The sequence below is a fragment of the Natrix helvetica genome, assembly GCF_964273705.1.
Source record: "Natrix helvetica genome assembly, chromosome: Z".
NCBI lineage: Eukaryota > Metazoa > Chordata > Lepidosauria > Squamata > Natricidae > Natrix > Natrix helvetica.
In genome coordinates, this window is record NC_138554.1 from 8,985,985 (window position 1) to 9,011,742 (window position 25,758).

At 48.4% G+C, this 25,758-nt stretch overlaps 1 protein-coding gene across 2 annotated transcripts; it reads left to right on the forward strand.

Annotated features, from left to right (window-relative positions):
* The first annotated feature begins 106 nt into the window (after positions 1 to 106).
* LOC309401648 (sal-like protein 2) lies at positions 107 to 19,993 on the forward strand. 2 transcript variants are annotated; one of them, XM_081970741.1, is made up of 4 exons: positions 107 to 289; positions 10,005 to 12,343; positions 18,376 to 18,816; positions 19,698 to 19,993. In XM_081970741.1, exons 1-3 carry the CDS (start codon positions 223 to 225, stop codon positions 18,799 to 18,801), a joined length of 2,832 nt encoding a protein of 943 aa, XP_081826867.1. In that variant the 5' UTR covers positions 107 to 222; the 3' UTR covers positions 18,802 to 18,816; positions 19,698 to 19,993. The 2 variants fall into 2 exon arrangements, with proteins under 2 accessions (XP_081826867.1, XP_081826866.1); XM_081970740.1 differs by having other exon boundaries at positions 108 to 289; positions 18,376 to 18,821.
* Positions 19,994 to 25,758: the final 5,765 nt, after the last annotated feature.

The window sequence follows — 25,758 nt, forward strand, 5'->3', positions numbered from 1 at the left end:
CCGCCCTTCCTCCTCCTCCTCCTCCAGGTGCGCTCCAGAGCAGCGGCGCACGGGGGCGCCCCGCGCTGGCTCCTGCTGGCGGCGGCGGCGGCACCAGCCGCCCTCCAGACACCAGAGGTCCCTGCTGCAGAAGCCGCGGAGGGGAGGGAGTGGGGGGGGTTAGCCCGCCGATCTCTCTCGCCTCCTCCTCCTCCTCCTCCTCTTCCTCCGGGAGCGGCCGAGATGAGCAGCCCCCGAGGACGCGGGGAGCCGGCGGAGGGCGCAGACGCCAGCATGGCAGAGCCCGCAGGTGGGGAGGAAGGGGGCTGCGGACGGGGAGGGAGGGGAGGGAGAACGGGTGGGGGTCGTCCCCGGCAAACCCCCTCCCCCCCAGACCCATTCTTTCCCCAGCAGGCCGGTCCTTCTCCCCATCCTCCCATCTCACTCCCAGGAGCGGCCGGTTGGATCTCCTCTGCGGGGTCCTTTTTTTTCCCCCATTGTCTTCTCTTCCCCCTTCCCCAAACCACGCGATCCGTCCCCGTTCCCCCACCCCTTCTGCGTGGGTGGGTGGGTTGGGGAAGGGGGGGATACAGCAATATGGTGGACGGATCCGAGACCCCCTTGGCGTTCCCCACCCATCCTGCCTCCTTTTCGGATGCGCCTTTTTGGCAGCGGATCCGCGAGGAAAGGCGGAGATCGTGGCTTGTTGCCTGAAACCCGCAAACAACCATTGGGGAGGGGGGTGGAGGGTGGGGGGGGAAGGCGATCTAGAGGAGATCCTCGTTTCCTAAAATCGCCAAGCATCCCGTTGGATGCTGCTTCTTTACATCCTTTGCCCTGGCTTTGCCCCGTTTTTTTTTTCTTTCTTTCTTTTAAAAAAGATCCACCATGAGGGCTAGAAACTTAGCTTCTAAGCTTTTGAATGTTATTAGTAAAGGCAGAACCACCATTTTGCTGTGCTGGCGTTTCCTCTCTCTCTCCCTCTCCCTCTTTCTCTCTCCTCTCTGTCTCTCTCTCTCTCTCTCTTTCTCTGTACTCTCTCCCTCTCTCTCTTTTTCTCTCTCCTCTCTGTCTCTCTCTTTCTCTGTACTCTCTCCCTCTCTCTTTCTCTCTCCTCTCTCTCTCTCTCTCTGTGTCTCACTCTCTCTCTTTCTCTCTCTCTCTTTCTCTGTACTCTCTCTCTTTCTCTCCTCTCTCTCTCTCTCTCCTCATCCCCCCCCCAAAAAGAGCCTGGCTCAAGGACTCCCATAAAAGGTAAAGGTTCCCCGCACACATATGTGCGAATGTATTGAAACGGAGATGAGCATCGCCCCCCCTACTAGTCATTCCCGACTCTAGAGGCCGGTTCTGATCTCTGTTTCGAAGCCGAAGAGCCAGAGCTGTCTGAAGACGTCTCTGTGGTCATGTGGCCGGCATGACTTAACGCCGAAGGCGCACGGAACGCTGTTACCTTCTCCCCAAAGGTGGTCCCAATTTTTTCTACTTGCATTTTTACGTGCTTTCGAAGGGCTAGGTTGGCAGAATCTGGGACAAGTCACGGGAGCTCACTCCGTTACGCGGCGCTAAGGATTCAAACCGCCGAACTGCCAAACTTTCTGATCGACAAGCGTCTTAGTCACTGAGCCCCCACGTCCCTTTCAGTCCTTCAGGATGACCCAAATGCCTAGAAGGGAAGCTCTAAAAAGGCCAGGGCCACAGCAGAGCAAGCTCCTTCAAACTGCAGATGTGTTCCATTACATTTCCCCAAATCCCCAGCCTCGTGAGGACTAGCGTGCTGAGGAAATCCTGGGAGTGGGTGCTGGTTGTAATCTGGAGGTCATCACCAGTTTGGGGAAGTGGGGGAAAAAACCAGCTGGGCTTCCTGTGTTAGAACTGTGAGTCATCCATCGTCCAACCTGGGCCGCTTTAAGATGGGTGGACTTCAATTCCCAGAATTCCCTAGGCAGTCATGGCTGGCTGGGGAATTCTGGGAGTTGAAGTCCACACATCTTCACAGTAGCCAAGGTTGAGAAAGACCTATCGTGAGATTCTAGGTTTTATTGAAAAAATGTGTGTCTAGGGTTTGCTGGCTGGGGAATTCTGGGAGTTGAAGTCCATACGTCTTAAAGCTGTCAAGGTTGAAAAACACAGATTCTAATCCAATTGTTAACTCAGAACAAAAATCCACCAAACTATCTTCAATACAGCCAGGCTATCAGATTCTTGTCCGAGGCACTCCACTGTCCATAATCCTGCTTTTAAGCTCCCGGTATAGTGGCAGGCTAGACCGAGGAGGGACGTGGTGGCTCAGGAACCCAGTGGCTCAGTGGCTAAGACGCTGAGCATGTTGATCAGAAAGATTGGCAGTTTGAATCCCTAGCGGTGTGTAACAGAGTGAGCTCCCGTTACTTGTCCCAGCTTCTGCCAACCTAGCAGTTCGAAAGCACGTAAAAAATTGAAAGTAGACAAATAGGGACCACTTTGGTGGGAAGGTAACAGCGTTCCATGCGCCTTCGGCGTTTTGTCATGCCGGCCACATGACCACGGAGACATCTTCGGACAGTGCTGGCTCTTCGGCATTGAAACACAGATGAATACTGCCCCCTAGAGTCGGGAACGACTAGCACATACCGTATTTCTCGGAGTATAAGACACACCCTATTCCCTCAAAAAAAAAAGGCTGGAAATCTGGGTGTATCTTATACACTGAATACAGCATTTTTGGCTTCCTGAAACCCCCGCCCCCTTTGCAAAAATGGTCATGCATAGCTTTTAGGCGGCTTCTAGAGTGCGGCTGGGGAGGGCAAAAATGAGCGAAAAACAGGCCGTTTTTTTGCTCTTTTTTGCCCCCCACTCCAGCCCCCAGGAGCAATCTATAAGCCTCCTAAAGGCTATTCATGCCCCCCCTTTTTTTTTTCAAAAAACGGCCCCGTTTTCGCAAAAAATGGGCCATTTTTGGGACGTCTGCAGAGTGCAAAAACTTTTTTTTTTAATTTGCCTCTTCAAAATTTAATTTTTAATTTAATTTAATTTAATTAGCACTTCTAGACCGCCCCCTCTCCCAAAAGGGACTCGGGGCGGTGTACAGTCCATATCAAAAACATCATAAATAAAATTTAAACAATTAAAATTATTAAATGGATAAATACATAAATAAGAGGAGGATAAAAATAGACAGAACTGTAATTGCTAAATGAATAATTTAAAATATACAAAATTTAAAACCCCAGTGTCCTATAAAATTAAGTCCCCTAAAAAACCAGTAGGAAATATATATGCCAGGAGGTAGACGTTAAGAATTATGCCAGGCCAGCCAGTCGGAACAGGTGTGTCTTCAGTTTCTGCCAGAAGGAGCGGAAGTCAGTGGTGGTTCTAATGTCGGGAGGGAGGTCATTCCAGAGTGTTGGGCCCATCACAGAGAAGGCCCTACTCCTTGGTGTCGCCCGTTGGCATTGCCTAGTGGACGGCACCAGGAGAAGCCCCTCCCTGTGAGAGCGAATTGGCCGTAGGGATGTGTGTGGGAGGATGCGATCCCGCAGGTAACTAGGCCCTATGCCATGGAGCGCTTTAAAGATGGTGGTCAAAACCTTGAAACGCACCCGAAAGACCACAGGTAGCCAGTGCAGCTCGCGCAGGAGCGGTGTTACGTGGGAGTACCTAGTACTCCCCATGACTGCCCGCGCGGCTGTGTTCTGGACTAGCTGCAGTCTTCGTGCGCGTCCCAAGGGAAGCCCCATGTAGAGAGCATTACAGTAGTCCAGGCGAGACGTCACCAGTGCATGAGTGACCGTGCGTAGGGCATCCCGGTCCAGAAGGGGGCGCAATTGGCGCACCAGGCAAACCTGGTGGAACGTCCCCCCTTGCCACGGCTGCCACATGATCGTCCATTGACAGCCGGGCATCTAGGAGGACGCCCAAATTGCGTGCCCGTTCCACAGGGGGCAGTTGTTCGCCCCCTATGGCCAGCGTTGGAGTCAGCTGACTGAACCGAGGCCCCGGTAGCCACAGCCACTCAGTCTTGGAGGGGTTGAGTTTGAGTCTGTTGTCCCCCATCCAGACCCCGACGGCTTCCAAACACCGGGACATCACTTCGACAGCCTCGCTGGGGTGATTTGGGGTTGAAACGTACAGCTGAGTATCATCAGCGTACAGATGGTATTCAACCCCAAAACCACGGATGATCTCACCCAGTGGCTTCACATATGTGTTGAACAGGAGGGGCGATAGGACCGACCCCTGCGGCACCCCACAAGTGAGTGAACTCAGGGTCGACCTCTGCCCCCCCGTCAACACACATTGCGACCGGTCGGAGAGGTAGGAGCCAAACCACCGTAAAACGGTGCCTCCGACTCCCATCCCCTCCAGCCGGCGCAATAGGATACCATGGTTGATGGTATCAAAAGCCGCTGAGAGGTCTAATAGGACCAGGATAGAGGAACAACCTCTATCTCTGGCCCTCCAGAGATCATCAACCAGCGCGACCAAGGCTGTCTCTGTGCTGTGCCCGGGTCGGAAGCCGGACTGGCGTGGGTCTAGATATTCGGATTCGTCAAGGTGTCGTGGAAATTGCTGTGCCACCACATTCTCAACAACCTTCGCTAAAAAGGGAAGGTTGGAGACTGGACGATAATTAGCCAGCTCCATTGGGTCCAGTGAAGGCCTCTTGAGCAAGGGCCTCACCACCGCCTCTTTCAAGGCAGTTGGTAAAATCTTGGTGCGTCTTATACTCCGGTGCATTTTATACTCCGAAAAATACGGTATGTGCGAGAGAAACCTTTACCTTTATAGTAGCAGGTTGGTCTATCATTTTAGCACTCAACTTTCTTCCTTGCCTTTACACACTCAGCTCCTACCGGCATTTTCATGACTAAAGGGGCTTTGAAGTGGAGAAACAGCCTTTGAGATCTTTGTAGAGGGTCCTCATGTCATTTCCATGCTCGATCTGACCTAGATCTTTGAACTGACCTTCACAAGGCTGGGTTTCCCGATTTTCAGGGAGATCTCGGAATCTTCTCTAGTTTCGCCATCTCCCCAAGGAACGTACAGTGTCCAGAACTGGGCACAGCCTAGATAACAATCTAAGCAATGGAGGGTATCTTTTTAACTGCCGCATCGCATTACATCGGCTAGAGGTATTGTTTGTCAGAAGAGGGCCTCTGGCGGAAGGAAATTTTCCATCTGCGCCTCTCGGCGTTTATGGGTTGCAGTATTCCAGGACACGGTGGCTCAGTGGCTAAGGCTCTGAGCTTGTCGATCAGAAAGTTCGGCAGTTCGAATCCCTAGCGTCGCGTAACAGAGTGAGCTCCCGTGACTTGTCCCAGCTTCTGCCAACCTAGCAGGTCGAAAGCACGTAAAAAATGCAAGTAGAAAAATAGGAGCCACCTTTGGTGGGAAGGTAACAGCGTTCCATGCGCCTTCAGCGTTTAGTTATGCCAGCCACATGACCAAGGAGATGTCTTCGGACAGCGCTGGCTCTTCGGCTTTGAAACGATGAGCACCGCCCCCTACAGTCGGGAACGCCTATTAGATATGTGCCAGGAGAATCTTTACCTTTATGCCAGGAGAAGATGGTGGCCATGCCAGCATACCCAGATTGTCCTGCTTGAGAGTTGGCGCCAATTTTCCCCAACCCAGTGCTTTCCAGATACATTCCTTTATCCCCGTGGATAAAAAATTGGGGAATTATAGGTAGTCCTCGGCTTACGACCACGATTGGGAGCAGAGTTTTTATTGGTAAGCTTTGCTAAGTGAGTGGTTCCCGATTTTGCGAGCTTCGTTGCAAAAACGGTTATTAAAGCGAAATCACTGAAGTTGTTAAGGCAGGGGTGTCAAACTCGATTTCATTGAGGGCCACATCAGGGTTGTGTTTGACCTCGGGTGGGGGGGAGTGTGGCCAGGGGGCGTGGGCAGCCTCAACATCACTTGTGTCAGGGGCGCGTGTGGGAGGCTCGAGTGCTCTGTCAGGGAAAACAGGCTCCCGAGCTCTGTTTTTGGCTGCGATGGCTTCCTGCAATGCTCTGCCAGCGAAAACGGGAGGGCCATGAACAGCTGCATTTTCACTGGCAGAGATACAATACAATACAATAGTAGAGTTGGAAGGGACCTTGGAGGTCTTCTAGTCCAACCCCCTGCCTAGGCAGGAAACCCTATACCGTTTCAGACAAATAGCTATCCAACATCTTCTTAAAGACTTCCAGTGTTGAGGCATTCATAACTTCTGGAGGCAAGCTGTTCCACCGATTAATTGTTCTAACTGTCAGGAAGTTTCTCCTCAGTTCTAAGTTGCTTCTCTCCTTGATTAGTTTCCACCCATTGCTTCTTGTTCTACCCTCAGGTGCTTTGGAGAATAGTTCAACTCCCTCTTCTTTGTGGCAACCCCTGAGATATTGGAACAATGCTATCATGTCTCCCCTAGTCCTTCTTTCTCTTAAGCTAAACATACCCAGTTCCTGCAACCGTTCTTCATATGTTTTAGTCTCCAGTCCCCTAATCATCTTTGTTGCTCTTCTCTGCACTCTTTCTAGAGTCTCCACATCTTTTTTACATCGTGGCGACCAGATATCTTGGGCCAGTCTTTCACTGTTTCCAGGTCAGTCCCACAGGCCACATCTACATCTTACGGTCCAGATCCAACCCGCACGCCCTGAAGGAATTTAAAAAAAAATCCAGCTTCCCCCGTTGACTTCGCTGGTTGGAAAGTTGCAAATGGCAGTTACATGACTCAGGGACGTTACGACCGTCGTAAATACTTGGCGGTTGCCAAGCGGCTAAATTTAGATCACGCGATCAGGGATAGTGTGATCGTTGTAAGTGCGAGGACCAGTCAGAAGTCCCTTTTTTCACCGCCGTTGTAACGTTGAATGGTCGCTAAACCAACACGGGTAGTCCTCGACTTACAACGGTTCATTCAGTGACCGTTCAAAGTTGCAAAATCCCTGAAAAAAAGTGACTTAATGACGTTTTTTTCCCGCACTTACGACCCTGGCAGCATCCCCATGGTCACGTGATCAAAACGTGGACGCTTGGCAACGGGTTCATATTTATGACAGTTGCCGTGTTGCGGGATCATGCGATCCCCATTTGCGACCTTCTGACAAGCAAACACAGTGAGGAAGCCGGATTCGCTGAACAGATCATTTACTCCCTGGAGAACTGCAGCGATCGATTCCCTTAACAAATACGGCAAGAAAGGTCATAAAATGGGGCGAAGCTCACTGAAATGTCTCGCTTAACGACAGAAATGTTGGCTTCCATTGTGGTCATACGTCGAGGACTACTGTCGTCATTCCAATTGGAAAAGCGGCCCCCTCGCAACCTTTTTGGTCATCAGGGACCGGTTCCATGGAAAGAGAGGGTTTTCCGTGGGCCGGAGTGAGTGTGGTTTCACATTCCGCGGCTGGGGCTTTGTTCGTTTATGCAGCCCGGTTTCTGGCATGCCATGGCCCAGTCCTGGTTCATGGACTGGGCACAAGTGCTCCTAGTTCCGAACCGGTAGCGAAGGTAAGAGAAAACCATTATTGGTTGGGCCCCTGATCTGGAAGACACCTAAAGCTGAACGTTAGTGGATCTCTGCTTTGAATATATAGCCAATCTGATTTAAGATTATACAGGTAGTGCTGGAGTTACGACCACAATTGTGATACGTGTTCTTTAAAAGAACATTTTTAAATGATCTTTTCCTGATGTACTGCAGTGGTAGGATTTAGCCGGTTCGCATCGGTTCGAGAGAACCGGTTGTTAAATTGCATGCACCACCACCTCTGCTATCAACGTGAACCCTGGACACTACGCTACAATGGAGAAACGGGCAACGCAGCGGCGGGCATGAGGGAAGGAGGGGGCCGCTTTCCAGTGGTGGGTTCCGGATCCCGTTGCAACCGGTATGGTGCAACGGGGCCCGGCGTCCCCCACATGCATGCGCGCAGCACAGGAACACAGAACCTGCATGCGTCCTTACCTTCACAACGCCTCTGCGACACTCCAGCTGCTCGGTAGAGCACCGCACAGGCACCGTATGCTACATGCGCGGAAGCGCCAAAGAGCTTAAATACAGATAAGGAGCTCGGGCGGGCAGGTGGGCCCTCCGGAGCACCGTACCCAGAATGGTAGCCTGTGTTCCTGGTAGGCATCGTTACGCCCGTACCGGGGCGTACCACCTGCAACCCACCACTGCCGCTTTCCCTCTTACTTCTCCATGCCCCTCCTCCTTCCCTCATGCCGGCCACCTTGTTGCCCGTTTCCCCATCGCAGCGCAGCGCAATGCCCAGGATCCACTTTGATAGTGGTGGTGAGGGGTAATTTAACAACCAGTTCGCTGGGTCAGGTTTTGGCTGTCACGGGAAATTTGTCCCGCATGTGCTGCAGGACGGGAATGGACCACCCCTCCCACGACAGCCAACCTGACCCTGGGCAAATCGGTTGTTAAATTATTTGAATCCTGCCATCTTCTACCTATATTGTATACAGGTAGTCCTCGGATTATAACCTTTGAGCCCAACATTGAGATTGTTAAGAGAGACATTTCTACTACTAGGCTACATAAACAGAAGGATAGAATCGAGATCACGTGAAGTGTTAATACCACTTTATAATGCCTTGGTAAGGCCACACTTGGAATACGGCATTCAGTTTCGGTGGCCACGATGTAGAAAAGATGTGGAGACTCTAGAAAGAGTGCAGAGAAGAGCAACAAAGATGATTAGGGGACTGAGACTAAAACATATGAGGAATGATTGCAGGAACTGGGTATGTCTAGCTTAATAGAAAGAAGGACGAGGGGAGACAGGATAGCAGTGTTCCAATATCTCAGGGGTTGCCATAAAGAAGAGGGAGTCAAACTATTTTCCAAGGCACCTGAGGGTAGAAGAAGAAGCAATGGGTAGAAACTAATCAAGGAGAGAAGCAACTTAGAACTGAGGAGAAATTTCCTGACAGTTAGAACATTAATCAGTGGAACAGCTTGCCTCCAGAAGTTGTAAATGCTCCATCACTGGAAGTTTTTAAGAAGAGAGTGGATATCTATTTGTCTGAAACAGTATAGGGTTTCCTGCCTGGGCAGGGAGTTGGACTAGAAGACCTCCAAGGTCCCTTCCAACTCTGCTATTGTATTATTGTCTATTTGGACACTTGGCAACTGGCATGGATTTGCGACGGTTGCAGTTGCCCAGGACGATACGTTCATTGTATTGTATTGTATACATGTACAACAGCACTCAAAAGAATTGCAACCTGTTTGATAATATTCTACATGTTTAATTTTCAATGTCAATCTATCCATTTCTGCACAATCTAGCATCTAACTGATGATATACCCAGGATGACGAATGTGCCACACCAACCTATGACTCTGCGTGGCATGCTTTGATTGTTTGCTTGCATAGCCTGCTCTTTGTTCTGCTATGTTTAGATTCTTCTTAAGAAACTCACCATGTGTGAGTAGAGACTATATAAGTGACTATATAAAATTTTATAAAATAAATCAATAGGAAGGAAGGAGGAAAGGAAGGAAGGAAAGAAAAAGGAGGGAAGGAAGGAACGAAGATGGAGAGGGAGGGAAGGAAGGAGGGAACAGAGAGAGAGAGAGAAAGTGAGTTCAATTTGTTCAATGAGTTTTGTCCCATTTTACGACTTTTCTCGCCACAGTTCTTAAGTGAATCCCTGCGGTTCTTAAATTAGAAACACGATTGTTACGCGAATCCAGCGTCCTCGTTGACTTTGCTGGTCAGAAGGTTAGAAAAGGGGATCCCGTTACCTCGGGACGCTGTAACCGTTATAAATACGAGTCGGTTGTCAAGCCTCTGGATGTAAATCATGTGACTGTGGGAATGCTGAAAGGGTCATGAGTGTGAAAAATAGTCCTAAGTGACTATTTTTTCAGTGCCATTGGTACTTCGAAAGATGACTAAATGAACTCCTGTAATTTGTCTGCCTTTATCAGTTCTTTTTCTGACATCAGATTTCTATGTTCCTGTATTCATTTATTTCTTTTTTACAGATCTGGACTTAACTCTGTTTCCTTCTCTTTTTTCTTTCTTCTACCTTCCCAGGAGACGCTGGGGATGACTCCAGCCCCTTCTCCTGCCCTGCCTGTCACGTCACCTTCAAGGACCCCTCCGAGTTATCTGCTCACACTACTACTTGCTTCTCAGAGCGAGCCCCCAGTTCGGCCGGCCTTGCGACCACTCCCACCGTCGGCCAGGAGCACTCCAGCGTCTGCTCCTCGTCCTCCTCTTCCGTTGAGATCCACGCCGAAAGTTCTCCAAGCATGGACATGGAACCTGGGCCCTTGCTGACCGAGCCAAGCCAAGAGCCCGCCTCTTCCCGGCCCCCTCCTCCACCACCCCCAACCCTGCCCCCTACCACCACTCTCTCCACCGGGCATCTCAACATTCCTCTCATCCTGGAAGAGTTGCGTGTTTTGCAACAACGCCAGCTCCATCAGATGCAGATGACGGAACAGATCTGCCGGCAGGTGTTGCTCTTGAGTTCGTGGGGACAGGTCGGGGCTCCGGCCTCCACCACGGAACCTGCTCCGGTGGCCTCTGCTCCGCCCAAGCCCTCTTTGCCCGTCTTTTCCATTAAAACTGAACCTGGGAGGAGCCAGGTGTCCTCCTCTCCAGATGTGCCCAAGCCGGCATTCTTCCATCTCTATCACCCGTTCCCTGGCAGCACCAGGGTGCCCAAAGCTGAGCAGCTGCTTGCTCCAGCCTTCCCTACGGCCACAGGTGTCTTGGCAGCTCAGTGCTTAGGGACTGCCCGGGGTCTGGAGCAGGCCACATCTCCAGGACTCTTGCGACAGAAGAATGGAGGAGGGGGAGGAGGAGGAGGAGAATCCAACTTGGAAGGCGAGAAACCAAGCGGACGCCACAAATGTCGTTTCTGTGGGAAGATCTTCGGCAGCGACAGCGCCCTCCAGATCCATCTGCGCTCCCACACCGGCGAGCGTCCCTACAAGTGTAACATCTGTGGGAACCGTTTCACCACGCGAGGCAACCTTAAGGTCCATTTCCATCGTCACCGGGAGAAGTACCCCCACGTCCAGATGAACCCTCACCCAGTCCCCGAGCACCTGGACTACGTCCTCACCACTTCGGGGCTCCCTTATGGCATGTCCGTGCCGCCTGAGAAAGCAGAATCCGGAGAGGAACACGGAGCCCTCCCTGCAACCGAGCGCAAGGCCCTGAGTGCCACCGAGAGTCTGAGCCTATTATCCGGCACGACTCCGTCAGCCGCGGCTCAAGCTTTGCCCGGTTTCAACAAGCTGGTCCTGATGAAGGCAGTGGAAGCCAAGGGGAAGGGGGATGAGAACACCCCTCCTGAATCAGAGACGGAAGGGCCCCGTCTTCAACTGGGGAAGCTTGTGGGGGCCTTGCCCAGCTGGGCTCTGTTAGCCAATCACTTCAAGGCGGGCCCAGCTATGGGCCCCTTCCCCTACGTCCTGGAAGCTTCTCCCTCAGAGACCTCTAAGCTCCAGCAGCTGGTGGAGAAAATCGACCGCCAAGGGTCCTCATCCTCCTCGGGCATGGCCACCATGGCCCCATCCACAGCCGGCTCCTCGGTGTCGTCTTCTCCAGCATCTTCAGGGCTCAATCAATGCGTCATCTGCTTGAGGGTCCTCAGCTGTCCCCGAGCTCTGCAACTTCACTACGGGCAGCATGGGGGCGAACGCCCCTTCAAATGCAAGGTCTGCGGGCGAGCCTTCTCCACCAGGGGGAACCTGAGGGCTCACTTTGTGGCCCACAAAACCAGCCCGTCGGCCCGAGCACAAAACTCTTGTCCCATCTGTCAGAAGAAGTTCACCAACGCCGTAAGCCTCCAACAGCACGTCCGAATGCACCTGGGTGGCCAGATCCCCAACGGAGCTCTCCTGCCTGAGCCTTTGGCCCCAGAGGGGGCCCCATTGGGAGAAGGGGAGAAGCCACGGGAGCAGCCACCTGTCCCCCAGGAGGAGGAGCTGTCAGAGGAGGAAGAGGAGGAAGAGCCCACCGATGAAGACTCGGTAGAAAGCATTGGAGAAAAAGCAGAGCAGATCTCCAGCCCTGAAGGTCTTGGTCCTCCCAAGGAAGAGGATGAAATGGGGCAGCCTGAGGGGGAAGAGGGAGGACCCGGAGCACTCTCCTCTTCCCCTCTGGGGCCCCAAAGTCCTCTCTGTCCCTTGAAGGATGGGGAAGAGAAGGCCGATATGGAAGAAGATGGCGGAACTGCCCCAGTGGAAGAAGAACCCGATAAGGAGAAAGGAGAAGGTGGTGGAGAAGGTCCATCTGAGAAGCAACAGCATCAGGGCAGCCAAGCCAAAGAGGAACCAGTGCTGATCTGTGGGATTTGCAAACAGCCCTTCACCGACAGGGCAGCCTTGCGCAAACATGCAATGACTGCCCATCCCCAGGTAAGAATCAATGCGGTGGAATAGGGACATCTGGCTTCCTCGGCCCCCTGGTGGTCTTGGATAGGAAGATATCTTCCCTCGTGTGCTTTCTGTCGCCCTCTAGCAATGACCTTGGGATAGGCAATGCTGCATTATCTGGTTTTTCTTTGAGGACATAATAAGTAAGTTAGTAACCCAGTTGTTAAATGAATTTGGCTTCCCCATTAATTATGCTTGTCAGAAGGTCACAAAATGTGACCGGAGACATTGCAACCGTCACAAATATGAATGGAATGTAATAGGATAGGATAGGATAGGATAGGATAGGATAGGATAGGATAGGATAGGATAGGATAGGATAGGATAGGATAAGAATAGGATAGAATAGAATAGAATAGAATAGAATAGAATAATAGAATAGAATATGAGTTGGAAGGGATCTTGGAGGTCTTCTAGTCCAACCCCCTGCTTAGGCAGGAAACTACACCACTTCAGACAAATGGTTATCCAACATCTTCTTAAAAACTTCCAGTGTTGGAGCATTCACAACTTCTGGAGGCAAGCTGTTCCATTGCTTAATTGTTCTAACTGTCAGGAAATTTCTCCTTATTTCTAGCTTGCTTCTTTCCTTGATTAGTTTCCATCCATTGCTTCTCGTCCTGCCTTCAGGTGCTTTGCCGAATAGCTTGACTCCCTCTTCTTTGTGGCAACCCCTGAGATATTGGAATATTGTTGTCCTGTCTCCTCTACTCCTTCTTTTCATTAAACTAGCCATGTCCAGTTCCTGCAACCGTTCTTCATATGTTTTAGCCTCCAGTCCCCTAATCATCTTTGTTGCTCTTCTCTGCACTCTTTCAACATCTTTTCTACATCGTGGCGACCAAAACTGAATGCAGGATTCCAAGTGTGGCCTTACCAAGGCCTTATAAAGTGGTATTAACCCTTCACGTACTCTTGATTCTATCCCTCTGTTTATGCAGCCTAGGACTGTGTTGGCTTTTTTGGCAGCTGCTGCACACGGCTGGCTCCTATTTAAATGGTTGTCCACTAGGACTCCAAGATCCCTTTCACAGTTACTACTGTTGAGCAAGGTACCACCTATACTGTACCTGTGCATTCCGTTTTTGTTGCCTAAATGTAGAACCTTACTCTTTTCACCATTGAATTTCATTTTGTTAGATAGCACCCAATGTTGAAGTCTGTCAAGATCCTTCTGCATCTTAAGCCTATCTTCTGGAGTGTTGGCTCTTCCTGCCAGCTTGGTGTCATCGGCAAATTGGATGAGTTCCCCATTTATCCTCCCATCCAAATCATTGATGAACTGGTTGCCAAGCATCCAAATTTTGACCATGTGACCATGGGGATGCTGCAACGGTCCTAAGTGTGAAAAATGGCCACGTCACTTTTTTTTTCAGCGCCGTTGAAACTTTGAAAAGTCACTAAACGAATGGTTGTAAGTTGAGACTACCTCTATAGGCTTGTTCTGACGATTATTTGGGACATCTTCTTGTCTTGTTCATCTCTCCTTAATAATGGAGATTCTCCATCATCCAGGTGATGGTTGTCTCAAGTGTGCTTTTTCAAGAGGCAACTGGGCTGTCTGGTTATTTTCTTCGAAGACGTTTCGCTTCTCATCCAAGAGGTTTCTCCAACTCTGAGTGGATGGTGGGGAATGGAAGGATTTATACTCCTTGCAGGCAGCTGGTCATTTGCATTGTTTTAGAAGGTCATTGAGGCCACCTGGCAGTGACGTGCGGTGAGGTTTATGGCTGGTGAGGCAGCAATTTTTTTAGACTTGTGGACTTCAACTCCCAGAATTCCAGTCAGGCATGCTCAGTTCCGACCTGCCGTCCTCCGCCCTGGGATTTGGCCATGGCACCGCCCGCTAGAGCTGCGCGGCATCCAGGGCGCGCTTGTCGGGCGAGGGCAGCACAGGTGGGGAGCGGACGGAGTGGAGGAAGCCTCTCCCCCCTGCTTCCCGCACCCAAAAGAACAAAGGGAACCTCTGCTGCTGCCCTGGCAACCTGGCCGGCCTCTCTCGTGGCAGCTCTCCGGTGCCGAGCTTGGGAGTCCCTGGAGGAGCTGGTGGGGGCTGCAAGCACCGCAGGCTGGACTGGAGCCTCGAGTCTAGGGCAGCGAGTCATTCGATGGGAAACTTGCCTCTTGGAAGGAATGACTCGGCTTGGCTCCTGCTTTGTCTCTCCTGCCTCTTCGCTTCTCCGTTCGGTCATTGGGCGGCAGATCGAAAGCGGGAGCCAAGCTGGGTCATTCCTCCCAAGAGGCAAGTTTCCCATCGAATGACTCGCTGCCCTGATGATGAGAGGTGAGGCTGTGCCTCACTTGCCTCACCTGACTGCACGTCACTGCCACCTGGAGGTTTATCTCTTCATCTCTCATTATTGAGATAAAGGCCACACTTCATACGGGTGGTGAGCAACAGAAAAGCATGCTTGACACTTCAGGTCAGTTTCTCTTTGAGTTGTGAGACACCCACGCCACTTGTGTACTTGCCTTTCTCACACAGTTTACCCCTGTGCGCAAGTCTGGCTTCAGAAGAAATTCGGAGAATGTGATTGTTTGAGAAGGTATTATGTGATTTCACCTCCGCTTATTGCTTCCGATCGGCAAGCTTGGCCAGTATCCCACCTAGCATAACTGGAGTGAAGGATGCTGGTAATTGTAGAGAAGGAAGGATTATTCCTGCGGGACGCAGTGGCTCAGTGGCTAAGATAATGAGCTTGTCGATCTGAAAGGTCGTTTTTTTTTTCCCAAAAAAATCTTTTTAAAATAAAAACAAATAAAATCATCCTCCATTACAAAGTTGTAGAAAGCTTGTCAATTGGTTACACAGAGTTTTCGTACATCCCTTCCACTGTCATCACCTCTAATTCATATCAAATTATCTGCTTTACATCACATATATTGATATATGGTTGTTATCATCATACCTCATCCTTCATATGATTATAGTTGTTTTAACATTCTTTTATAACAAACATTCCCAAATTTTAAACAAAACCACATAGTGGCATTCCCTCATCTATTTTCAATATCATCCAATCACATTATTCCTTTATCACACATTCAACATAAAAAATTAATTGTGTTTCATAACAAAGTTTTGAAACCTCTTTTCTTAATCATTGTTTGCAACTTTTATCCAATTTCCCTTTTATCCCGTCAATACAAATAATTACATTATCATTATTGGTCATTTATTTAGCAATAGTTTGACTAAGTTTAAGTAACTTTTTCCCCTTTTTTCATCATTTATAAATTTTAACCCAATTTCCTCTTATCAAACCAAGTGTCGCTTAACGGAGTGAGCTCCCTTTCCTCGTCCCAGCTTCTGCAATTCGAAAGCACATAAAAATGCAAGTAGAAAAAATAGGAACCGCCTTTGGTGGGAAGGTAACAGCGTTCCGTGCGCCTTCAGCGTTTAGTCATGCCGGCCACATGACCACGGAGAACGTCTTCGGACAGCGCTGTGAAATGGAGATGAGCACTGCCCCCTAGAGTCGGGAACAACTAGCACATATATGTGAGGGGAACCTTTACGTTTAAGGATTATTCTCTGCCCAAATTACAATTCTCAATTTCTTTATGGAAAGTTGCTTCTGTTTTGTTTAGCCATCTTTTGAAGGGGAGGCTGATGTTGGCAAATTTAAAAGTTCTGCTTCCTTGTCTCTCTGAATCTGGTTGCAAGTCTTCACAAATAATCCTTGACTTACAACTTTAATGATTGCTCAAAAGTTACAACGGTATTGAAAATAGGAATGTACACCCGGGTCCTTGCACTTATGACCATCAGAGCATCCTCACAGTCACTTGATTTTGGGGCTTCGCAACTTTTATATATAAGTAGTCATCCTCAACTTACAAAATTTAGCTTAGTGACCATTCGAAGTTAAAATGACATTAAAGAAAAGGGTGTTACGACCATTATTCACTCTTGTGACCGATTCAGCATCCCCATGATGTACATTTGGATGCTTGACAATAGACTCACATTTATGACAGTTAAGAGTGTCCTGGAAGTATGTGATTTCCCCTTTTCGACCTTCTGACAAGCAGTGATTTCTTTCGCAAAAGCAAAAAATAGTCCTAAAATGGGGCAAAGCCCAACACATTTCTCACTTAGCAGCATAAATTTGGGGCTCAGTTGTGGCCATAAGTTGAGGACTACCGGTTTTTATGATCATTCCAGCATCCTGGCGTTGACGTGATCGCTATTTTCAACCTTCCCAGCTAGCTTCTGATAAGAAAGTCAAGGAAGGAAGGAAGCCAGATTCACAAAAAAAAAGGTTGTAAATTCAGGCACAATTCACTTAAAGGGCTACATCATTTAGCAACAGAAGGTCCAGTTCCAATTGAGGTCGTAAGTCGAGGACTACTTGCATTGAAACAGTCTTGGCGTATGGGAAGTGCACTTTTGTCTCTAAACATTCCTAAATATTGTCCCTTTGGAGGAACGGATAACCTCAGGAGATCCTGATGGGATTTACGTCCGTTTGTTTTTGTTGATCAGTCACTAAATCGTGCCCTACTCTCTGCAACCCCATTGACCATAGCACACCAGCCCCCCCCTCCCCCCCCCAATTGTCCATTGTCTCCTGAAGTTTGCCAAACTTCACATTGGTTGCGTTGATTGCTGTTCTGATCGAGGCTTCCCAAGAGCATGAAGCAAACTCCTGGTCCCAACAAAACTTCTTTTATTAATTTAATATGAATTCTGCTCATTCACATCCAGCAAAGTCTTTCAAGGGAGGATTCACAGTCACAGACCTTATCTGGCTTGGAGAGCTGACAGGCCGATATCTGCAAAACTTGGCAAGGAGTCTCGGAGAGTCATGAGCCAATTGAGCGAACGAATTGTCTCCTGCAAACTCCACTCCCCTTTCGCTCCTCCTTTCTTTCCTCTGGGAGGGGCCATTCATCGTCCACCTGTGGCCTTACTCCCAAGTTGACCCCTGTTCTTTAGCTTTCCCTTTGTCTGGCAACTCTGCGCATGCGCACACTAGGGACAGGCTACAGCTGTTCGTCTGCTTCACTGATGTCTGACTCTGAAGGCAGCTGATAACTGGCATACGGCTCTGGCCCCCTCTCTTCTTCCGACACAGAGCCCTCATCAGAGCCTTCCCCAGACTCCAGGACTTCCTCCCCAACCCCCTCATTGTCCCGGTCACAACACTCCTGAAGTTTGCTAAAATTCACGTTGATTGCGTTGATTGCATTATCTAACCCTCTCATCCTCTGCCGTCCCTTTGCCTTTCATCTTTCCAGATATCAGGGTCTCTTCCAATGAATCCTATGTTCTCACTTGCCGGCCAAAGTATTTGATGACATCCCATAGTTCCTAAATTGGAAGAAAATATTGCTGCTTTTTTTTTTAAACGAAGTTTTATTGGTTTTTTTTAAATTTACAGGGAAAAAGGTAATGGAAAAGGTATACAAGTTTTGGCAGTTGCAAGGTGCGGTAGGTGCCCCCTCCCTCCATGCTCATAATATACATCTAAGCAAAAATCATTAATACATAGTAGTATATAGTCAGCATATTAATTCAATTGGTAATTTCGATCAGTTTATGTCAAAATGATTTTCTTGTTCATTTTTGTGATCTGAGCTTTCTTGGTATTGCCCCATCTCCCCCCGCCGACAGAGCTCCGGCCCCTCCCGTGTCCTGCGTGTCTGTTGTAGGATCATCTGATTTTTCTAGGTGTGTTTTGTTTTTTTCCATAAAGGCCTGTGCCTCTATGGGTGTATTAATTCTAACTCTTGTCTCCTCCCAGAATATTAACATACCTTCAGGCATCAACCATCTGAACCACACCCCCTTCTGGTATAATTTATTCGCTAATTGCGAATAACTTTTTCTTTTTTCCCTCACTTTCTTGGGAATCTGCTTCAGAATGGTTATTTCCCTATCTTGGGATGTCAAGGCTTGCCCCCTTTGTGCACTCAGAATGGAAGAAAATATTGCTTATTCATCCTTTGGCTTTCGCCCCAATATTCATACCTTCCTTTTCCTCCTCCTGCTTTCTTTTTCTCCAAAGGTTCATCTGGGAAGCCACGTCTGGAGCAATAACCCGGCGCGCCGGGGACGGCGACTGCCTCTGGAAGGGCCCCTGCCAGTGCTCTCCGGGGGCCAAGTCAAGCTGCAGGACTTCCTCGGACGGGACATCCCAGCCCAACTGGTGGGCGTGGGTCCCCTTTCCTTCTGGAATCAATATACCGCCTTCGTCTCGGGGGGCCTGCCCGCCAAGCCTGCCCACAGCACAGCGGCTTCCGTTGTTTCATCTTCCTCCTCTTCCCCCAACGTGACCCCACAAAGCCTCTTTGGATCAAGCAATGTGCCTGGGAAGGTGGTCCCCACGGAGTCCAAGGAGAAGCCTCCGGTGACCAATTTGCTGCTCCTTTCCCCGCCGGCAGCCCCCATTTTGGAAACGGTCCCCGAGAAGCAAGGAAAGGGGGAGAAGTAACCGAGCTTCTACTGAGTAAGGTGATGGTGGGGGGATTATGACGCTTGCGAGAAACCCGATCCTGACCAAGATGATGAGATTGGAGTGGCACTTTGCCAGGATGTCCGCCTCTGTGCGTTTTTATCAAAATGTTTAGGTAGTGGATGATATTGGAAGCTGGATCAAACGTTCATTACTAGTACATAATCACTGTTTCATTGTATTGGGCTCCTAAGGGCCACTTCTCCAATATCACCTGTATATTAATTGTATGGACCCCGGTGAAAAGTTTAACCTGGTGCCTAAACGTAAACCAGGTCAGTATTTATGGATTTTGTTGTATTTTTGGTCTCAGAGCAGGAATCTCTGAACATCTACGACCTGGTTTCAAGTTGGGCCTCTGTGATTTGACGGAGGGTCTTCAAACTCAGCTAAATGGTGGCATTTGATTGATTTGGACAAACCAGAGAAGGTTGGGTCTTATTAACACCCTGTTTCCCCGAAAATAAGCCCTCCCTGAAAATATTGTAACACAGCAGCAGCCATGAGGTGACCACGCTCGCCGTCTCCTGCACCTCAAAAATAATAAGACCTCCCCAAAAATAAGACCAAGCTCTTATTTGGGGGTCAAAAGAAAATAAGACCTTATTTTCAGGGAAACACGGTAGTGGGATGGAAGACCACAAGGAGGTCCTAAAGTTAGGCGCTAGATTGTGAAATCAAAATAACAATAAAAATCCGAATGGCAAAATGTTTCCAAGAAAACTACATGGCTCGGGAATCGGTCTTCATCTGAGGGAGTCTTTATTTTTATGATTTAAAAAAAGTCATAGTTGGAGTTGCAAGGCCAGAAGAGCTGAGAAAACCTGGAACCTACTTGCTCCCTATAACTATATCCCTTTCTTTTTCTCTTCCAGAGTGATCCACTCAAGAAGGACCAAGTACGCGGCAGCAATTAAACCTTATATCTGACGACGCAAATAGAGATGGTTCCAATATAATTTTAGCAACTTTTTAGTGTTTTACTTTTAACGTAGTTTGGAGCTCAGTCGGCCAAAAGGCAGGATCCTGACCCGAGGCAGGGAAGGATGGTCCCTGCCTTGTTCCTTTGATTTTTTTCTTTTTAAATAAACTTCCCTCTCATGTAGAACAGGATACCAAATGGCCCCAGCCGAAGGAATTTATTCCCTCAATAAAATAAATTTGAAAGAGATTATCAAGTCTGTGGGTTTTCTTTCTGGCCACAGGGAACGGAAGTCCCTTTATTTTGAGTTCTGATTTTCTTTGGGAAGGAGAAGCAGCTTAATGCATGGGTTGGATGCGTTACATAGTCTGGTTCAGCAAAAGACAGTGAAAGGGAATTGGAAGATGCCAATTGGAAGATGTGAAAATTATTTTTGGGGTTGTCTCATTGGTGCTCTTGCAAAAGGCAAGTGGACTATTTTTTTCGAGGACGAGGAGGAGAAGAAAGGAGGAGGAGAAGAAAAAGATGACGACATTTCGCTTTTCATCCAAGAGGAGGAGGAGGAGGAAGAAGAAGAAGAAGAAGAGGAGGCCAAAGGAGGGAGGGAGGAGGGAGTGATGGGGAAGAGGAGGGGGAAGAGGAGGAGGAGGAAGAAGAAGAGGAGGCCAAAGGAGGGAGGAGGGAGGGAGTGATGGGGAAGAGGAGGAGGAGGAGGAGGAAGAGGAGGCCAAAGGAGGGAGGAGGGAGGGAGTGATGGGGAAGAAGAGGAGGAGGAAGAAGAAGAGGAGGCCAAAGGAGGGAGGAAGGAGGATGGGGAAGAGGAGGAGGAGGAAGAAGAGGCCAGAGGAGGGAGGAGGGAGGAAGGAGGAGGGGGAAGAGGAGGAGGAGGGGGAAGAAGAAGAGGCCAAAGGAGGGAGGAGGGAGAGAGTGATGGGGAAGAAGAAGAAGAAGAAGAAGAAGAAGAAGAAGAAGAAGAAGAAGAAGAAGAAGAAGAAGAAGAAGAAGAAGAAGAAGAAGAAGAAGAAGAAGAAGAAATTTCACTTTTCATCCAAGATTCTTAGATGAATGAATTCTTGGATGAGAAGCGAAATCTTCTTCCTCAAAGGAAAAAAAACAGTCCAGTTGCCTTTTTAAAAAGCACCTTTGAGACAACTATGACCTGGATGACTGAGAATCTCCACAAATATTTTGTTGTTATTTTTTAAATGGAGGCCAGATTCTTTGAAGTCTAGTTTTTTTAGAAAACTAAATAGAAAAATAAAATAAAATAATAGAAACCAACACAAGTAGAACATGGAAAACACGAAGAAAATAAAAGAATAAAGCACAAATGAAGTTGCCCTAGGGGTCTAGAAAATGTCAAAAGAATGTATAGTTTCCTGGTATATCTTTAATCAATTCTGATCGGTTGAGGCATCACTTTCAGTGATGTTATTAAGCCATCAGCAAAGAAAAATAGTGAGAACCGTAATCAAATCATTATCAAGCCGGTTTGGTCTCGTGGTTAAGAACCAGGCTACAAAGTGTTGCGATCGTGAGTTCAAATCCTGCCTTAGCCATGAAAGCCAGCTTGGATAACTTTGGACCAGTTACTCTTTCAACTTAATCCACCTCAGGGGTTTCTTGAGTTATTTGTAAAAATAAGAATTAAAAATAAGAAAGGCAGGATGCAAATAAATACATTACACCTTAACATTGCAAGCTATGGTTAGACTGAGTAGAAATTGGGAATCCCTATTCTGCTTTAAATAGCCTATCAAATTGAGTATGAACTTTGTACATTTTGTAAAAAAAGTCGTATTTTGGATGGGGTAATCTATCTGTTTTGTGGATTTTATTCCCCGGAAATGGTTCTTGCTTTGATCTCAAGGAATTGCGCAGCCGGTGTCCACACGGAGTCAGAGACGCTGACACAAACATGTAGTTTTATATAAATAAATATATTTAACATTTATATTTACATCCAACAAGATAGGCACGTCATTATTACATCATGAGGTAAATCACAAATGGCATACAGAGCACACAGAAGAAAAAGGCGGGGAGGGGAGGGAAACTCCCCCTTTACACCCAGCAACCAATCATAATGTAGATTACCTCAAGCAGGAGCCCCTTACATCATGAGGTAAATCACAAACAGCATACAGAGCACACAAGGAAAAGACGGCGGGGGAGGGGGGTATTCCCGCTTTACACCCAACAACCAATCATAATGTAGTTTACCTCATGCAGGAGCCCATTACATCATGAGGTAAATCATGAGGTAAATCACAAAAAGCATATAGACCACACAGAAGAAAAAGCCGGGGGGGGGGGACTCCCCCTTTACACCCAGCAACCAATCATAACGTAGATTACCTCATGGAGGAGCCTGCACTCTCCAATCAATCAACTACAACTGTGTTGTGGCTCATTATATTCTTTAATGTTCCAGCTATTAAATAACATTTTAAATTCTATTCAAGTTCAAAAATGAATTTTAGTGGAAATTCTTTACCATATTCATCTCTAAAGAAAATCTGGCTTCTGATTGAGACAATGGTTGTTGTTGCTGGCCATTAAACTAGAATGGATGCCCTACAAATAGTTCTCGACTTAACAATGTTTCATTTAGTGACTCTTCGAAGTGAAATGGTCACTATGGAAAAAAATGACTTGCTATCCATCCTTGCACTTATGACCATTGCAGAATGCCTAATAGTCACATGATCAAAATTTGGACGCTTGGCAACTGACACATATAGGCAGTCCTCAATGTACAACCACAAATTGAGCCCAACATTTATGTTGCTAAACGAGACATTTATTAAGCGATGTTTTGAGCCATTTTATGACCTTTCTTGCTACCATCATTGAGTAAATCCCTGCAGTTGTTAAGTTAGTAACCCAGTTGTTAAGTGAGTCTTGCTTTCCCGTTGACTTTGCTTGTCAGGAGATAGCAAAAGGGGATCATGTGACCACGGGACACTGGAAACCGCCGTAAGTATGAGTCAGTTGCCAAGCATCTGAATTTTGATCACATGCCCATGGGGATGCTGCAACCGCCATAAGTGTGAAAAATGGTCGTAAGTCACTTTTTTCAGGGCTGTCGTAACTTTGGACAGTCGCTAAATGTTGTTAAGTCAAGGACTACCTGCATTTACAACAGTTGCAAAGTGCCAAGGTCATCTGTGACCATCCGACAAGCAGTCAATTGGGGAGGAGCAGACTCACATAATGGCCGGGTGATTGACTTAAAGACCATGCATCACTGCAATGGTCATAAAGTTGGACGCAATTCACTTAACAACGGCCTCACTTAGCAATAGAAATTCTGGCCCGAATTCTAGTCCTAAACTGAGGACTAGCTGAAGGGAATAAAAGTCGTTTCCCCCCGTATTTGGTTGCTTTTCCCAATCTGGTGTTTTCTGCTTGCCCTTTGCATACCTGGATTAGATATGCAAATTTAAGGCGTTGCTGTTGGGGGTTTGGTGATTCATAAGTGCAATGAAGCAACACACCGATTGCGTGAACCCTAGCCTAGAAAAACAGCCTATCTGACCCTAACTTACCAAATTTGAAGATGATACTAAGCTGGCAGGAATAGCCAACACCCCAGGTCAGTGATGGTTAACCTTTTTGGGGCCAAGTGCCTAAAGTGTGTGTGAGCGTGAATGCACGGGTGCGTGCCTGAACCCCCAAAATACAATGCAAGTGCCGCCGCCCCCCCGTCAGTGCTGAAGCTACAGGCTGTTCGTGCCGTCAAAGAGGCAGCGCCGATGGCGGCAGGCCAGTGTCTCAGGGCGGAGTCATGCCGAGGTGCACTAACAAGGCGAACCCCCAAAATGCAATGCGAGCGCCCCCCCGCCCCCCGCCCCCATGCACCATTTTGGCTTTCAGGTTGGTGCAAGAGGCTCTCCAGGCCCAAAACAGGGTGCGGGACAGTGGTGGGATACGACCGGTATGCCCCGGTACAGTACGGGCATACCGGTGCCTACTGGAAGTACCAGGTACCGTTCCGGTACAGTGCTCTGGAGGGCCCGCCCACCTGCCCTCCTTACCTGTATTTGAGCCATTTCGGGGCTTTCGCGCATGGAGCGTACGGCAGCAGCGTGACGCTCCGCCGAGCAGCTGGAGCGTTGCGGAGCGTCAAAAGTGATAAATACGCATGTGCACGCTGCAGGTGTCCATGTGGTGGACGCCTGGCCCCGTAGGCACCGTACCGGTTGCAATGGGATCCGGAACCCACCACTGGTGCGGGGTACCTTGCGCGGCATCCCAGCGCCCCGTTTTGAGCCTGGAAAGCCTCCTGCACCAATTTGGAAGGTAAAACTCAGAGGGCGGCTACTTCCGGTCTTCGATGATGCAGCTGGGCATGACACTGGCCTGCTGCCACAGCCGCTGCCTCTTTGCTGGTGCTAATGGCTTGCAGCCTCAGCCTTTTTGCCAGCGCGAACAGCCTGCCGCAGCAGCCTCTTTGCCGGCACAAACGGCCTGTCGCTGCAGCCTCTTTGCTGGTGCGAGGTCCCCAGTATGCTCCCCGTTTTGGGCCTGGAAAGCCTCCTGCAACAACCTGGAAGCCAAAACAGGACGCCGAGGGGGGGGGGCTCGCACCGGCAAAGAGGCTGTGGAAGCAGGCCGTTCGTGCTGGCAAAGAGACTGCGGCTGCCGGCCGTTTGCGCCGGCAAAGATGCAGCGGTGGAGCAGCAGGCCAGTGCCTCGGGGACACTGCAACCGTCATAAATATGAGTCAATTGCCCAGCATCTGAATTTCCATCATGTGACCATGAGGATGCTGCAATGGTTGTCAAGTTTGAAAAAAAGTCACTTTTTTTCAGTGATGTTGTAACTTTGGAGGGTCACTAAATGAACTATCGCAAATCGAGGACTACCCGTATTCATCATTTGTAAGCTTTCCAGACGGTATCAAACGAGCAAACTCAATGGGAAAGGCAGATTCACTTAATGACCGCATGCTGCACTTAATCACTGCAGTAATTCACTTAACAGCTGTGTAAGAAAAGGTTGTAAAATGGGACAAAACTTACTTAACAACTGCCTTGATTGGTAATGGGAATTTTTGGGGCTCAACTGTAGTCATAAGTCAAAGATTAACAGTACACCAAAGTGGTTCTCTGCAATATATTTATACAGTGACCATAAGTCCTTGATTATAAATGACAATCCTTTATTTCAGAAATCTATCCTTTACTTCTATTTCAAAAACTCAAGCCCTTCATTTGGGTCATTTAACTGTCACCATATAAACGATACCAGTCAAATTGCAGAAATCCTTTTTAATACTTCATACCTTTTTATGCTTTTTAGATATATATTTTAGAATATTCCTGTTTGGAAAGGGATTTCTTGGTTTGGCTTCTGAATTTCCCCTTTTTAAAGCAAAGCTATAAACATACCCCAAGGGATGGGGTGGCTCAGTGGCTAAGACACTGAGTTTGTCGATCAGAAAGGTCGGCATTTTGGCGGTTCGAATCCCTAGCGCCGCGTAACGGAGTGATCCCCCGGTTACTCGTCCCAGCTTCTGCCAACCTAGCAGTTCGAAGGCATGTAAAAATGCAAGTAAAATCATAGGGTCCACCTTTGATGGGAAGGTAAAAGTGTTCCGTGCACCTTTGGAGTTTAGTCATACCGACCACATGACCACGGAGATGTCTTTGGACAGCGCTGGTTTAATAATACAATAGTAGAGTTGGAAGGGACCTTAGAGGTCTTCTAGTCCAACCTCCTGCCTAGGCAGGAAACCCTATACCGTTTCAGATAAATGGCTATCCAACATCTTCTTTAAAACGTCCAGTGTTGGGGCATTCACAACTTCTGGAGGCAACTTCTGTTCCACTGATTAATTGTTCTCACTGTCAGGAAGTTTCTCCTCAGTTCTAAGTTGCTTCTCTCCTTGATTAGTTTCCACCCATTGCTTCTTGTTCTACCCTCAAGTGCCTTGGAAAATAGTTTGACTCCCTCTTCTTTGTGGCAACCCCTGAGATATTGGAACACTGCTATCATGTCTCCCCTAG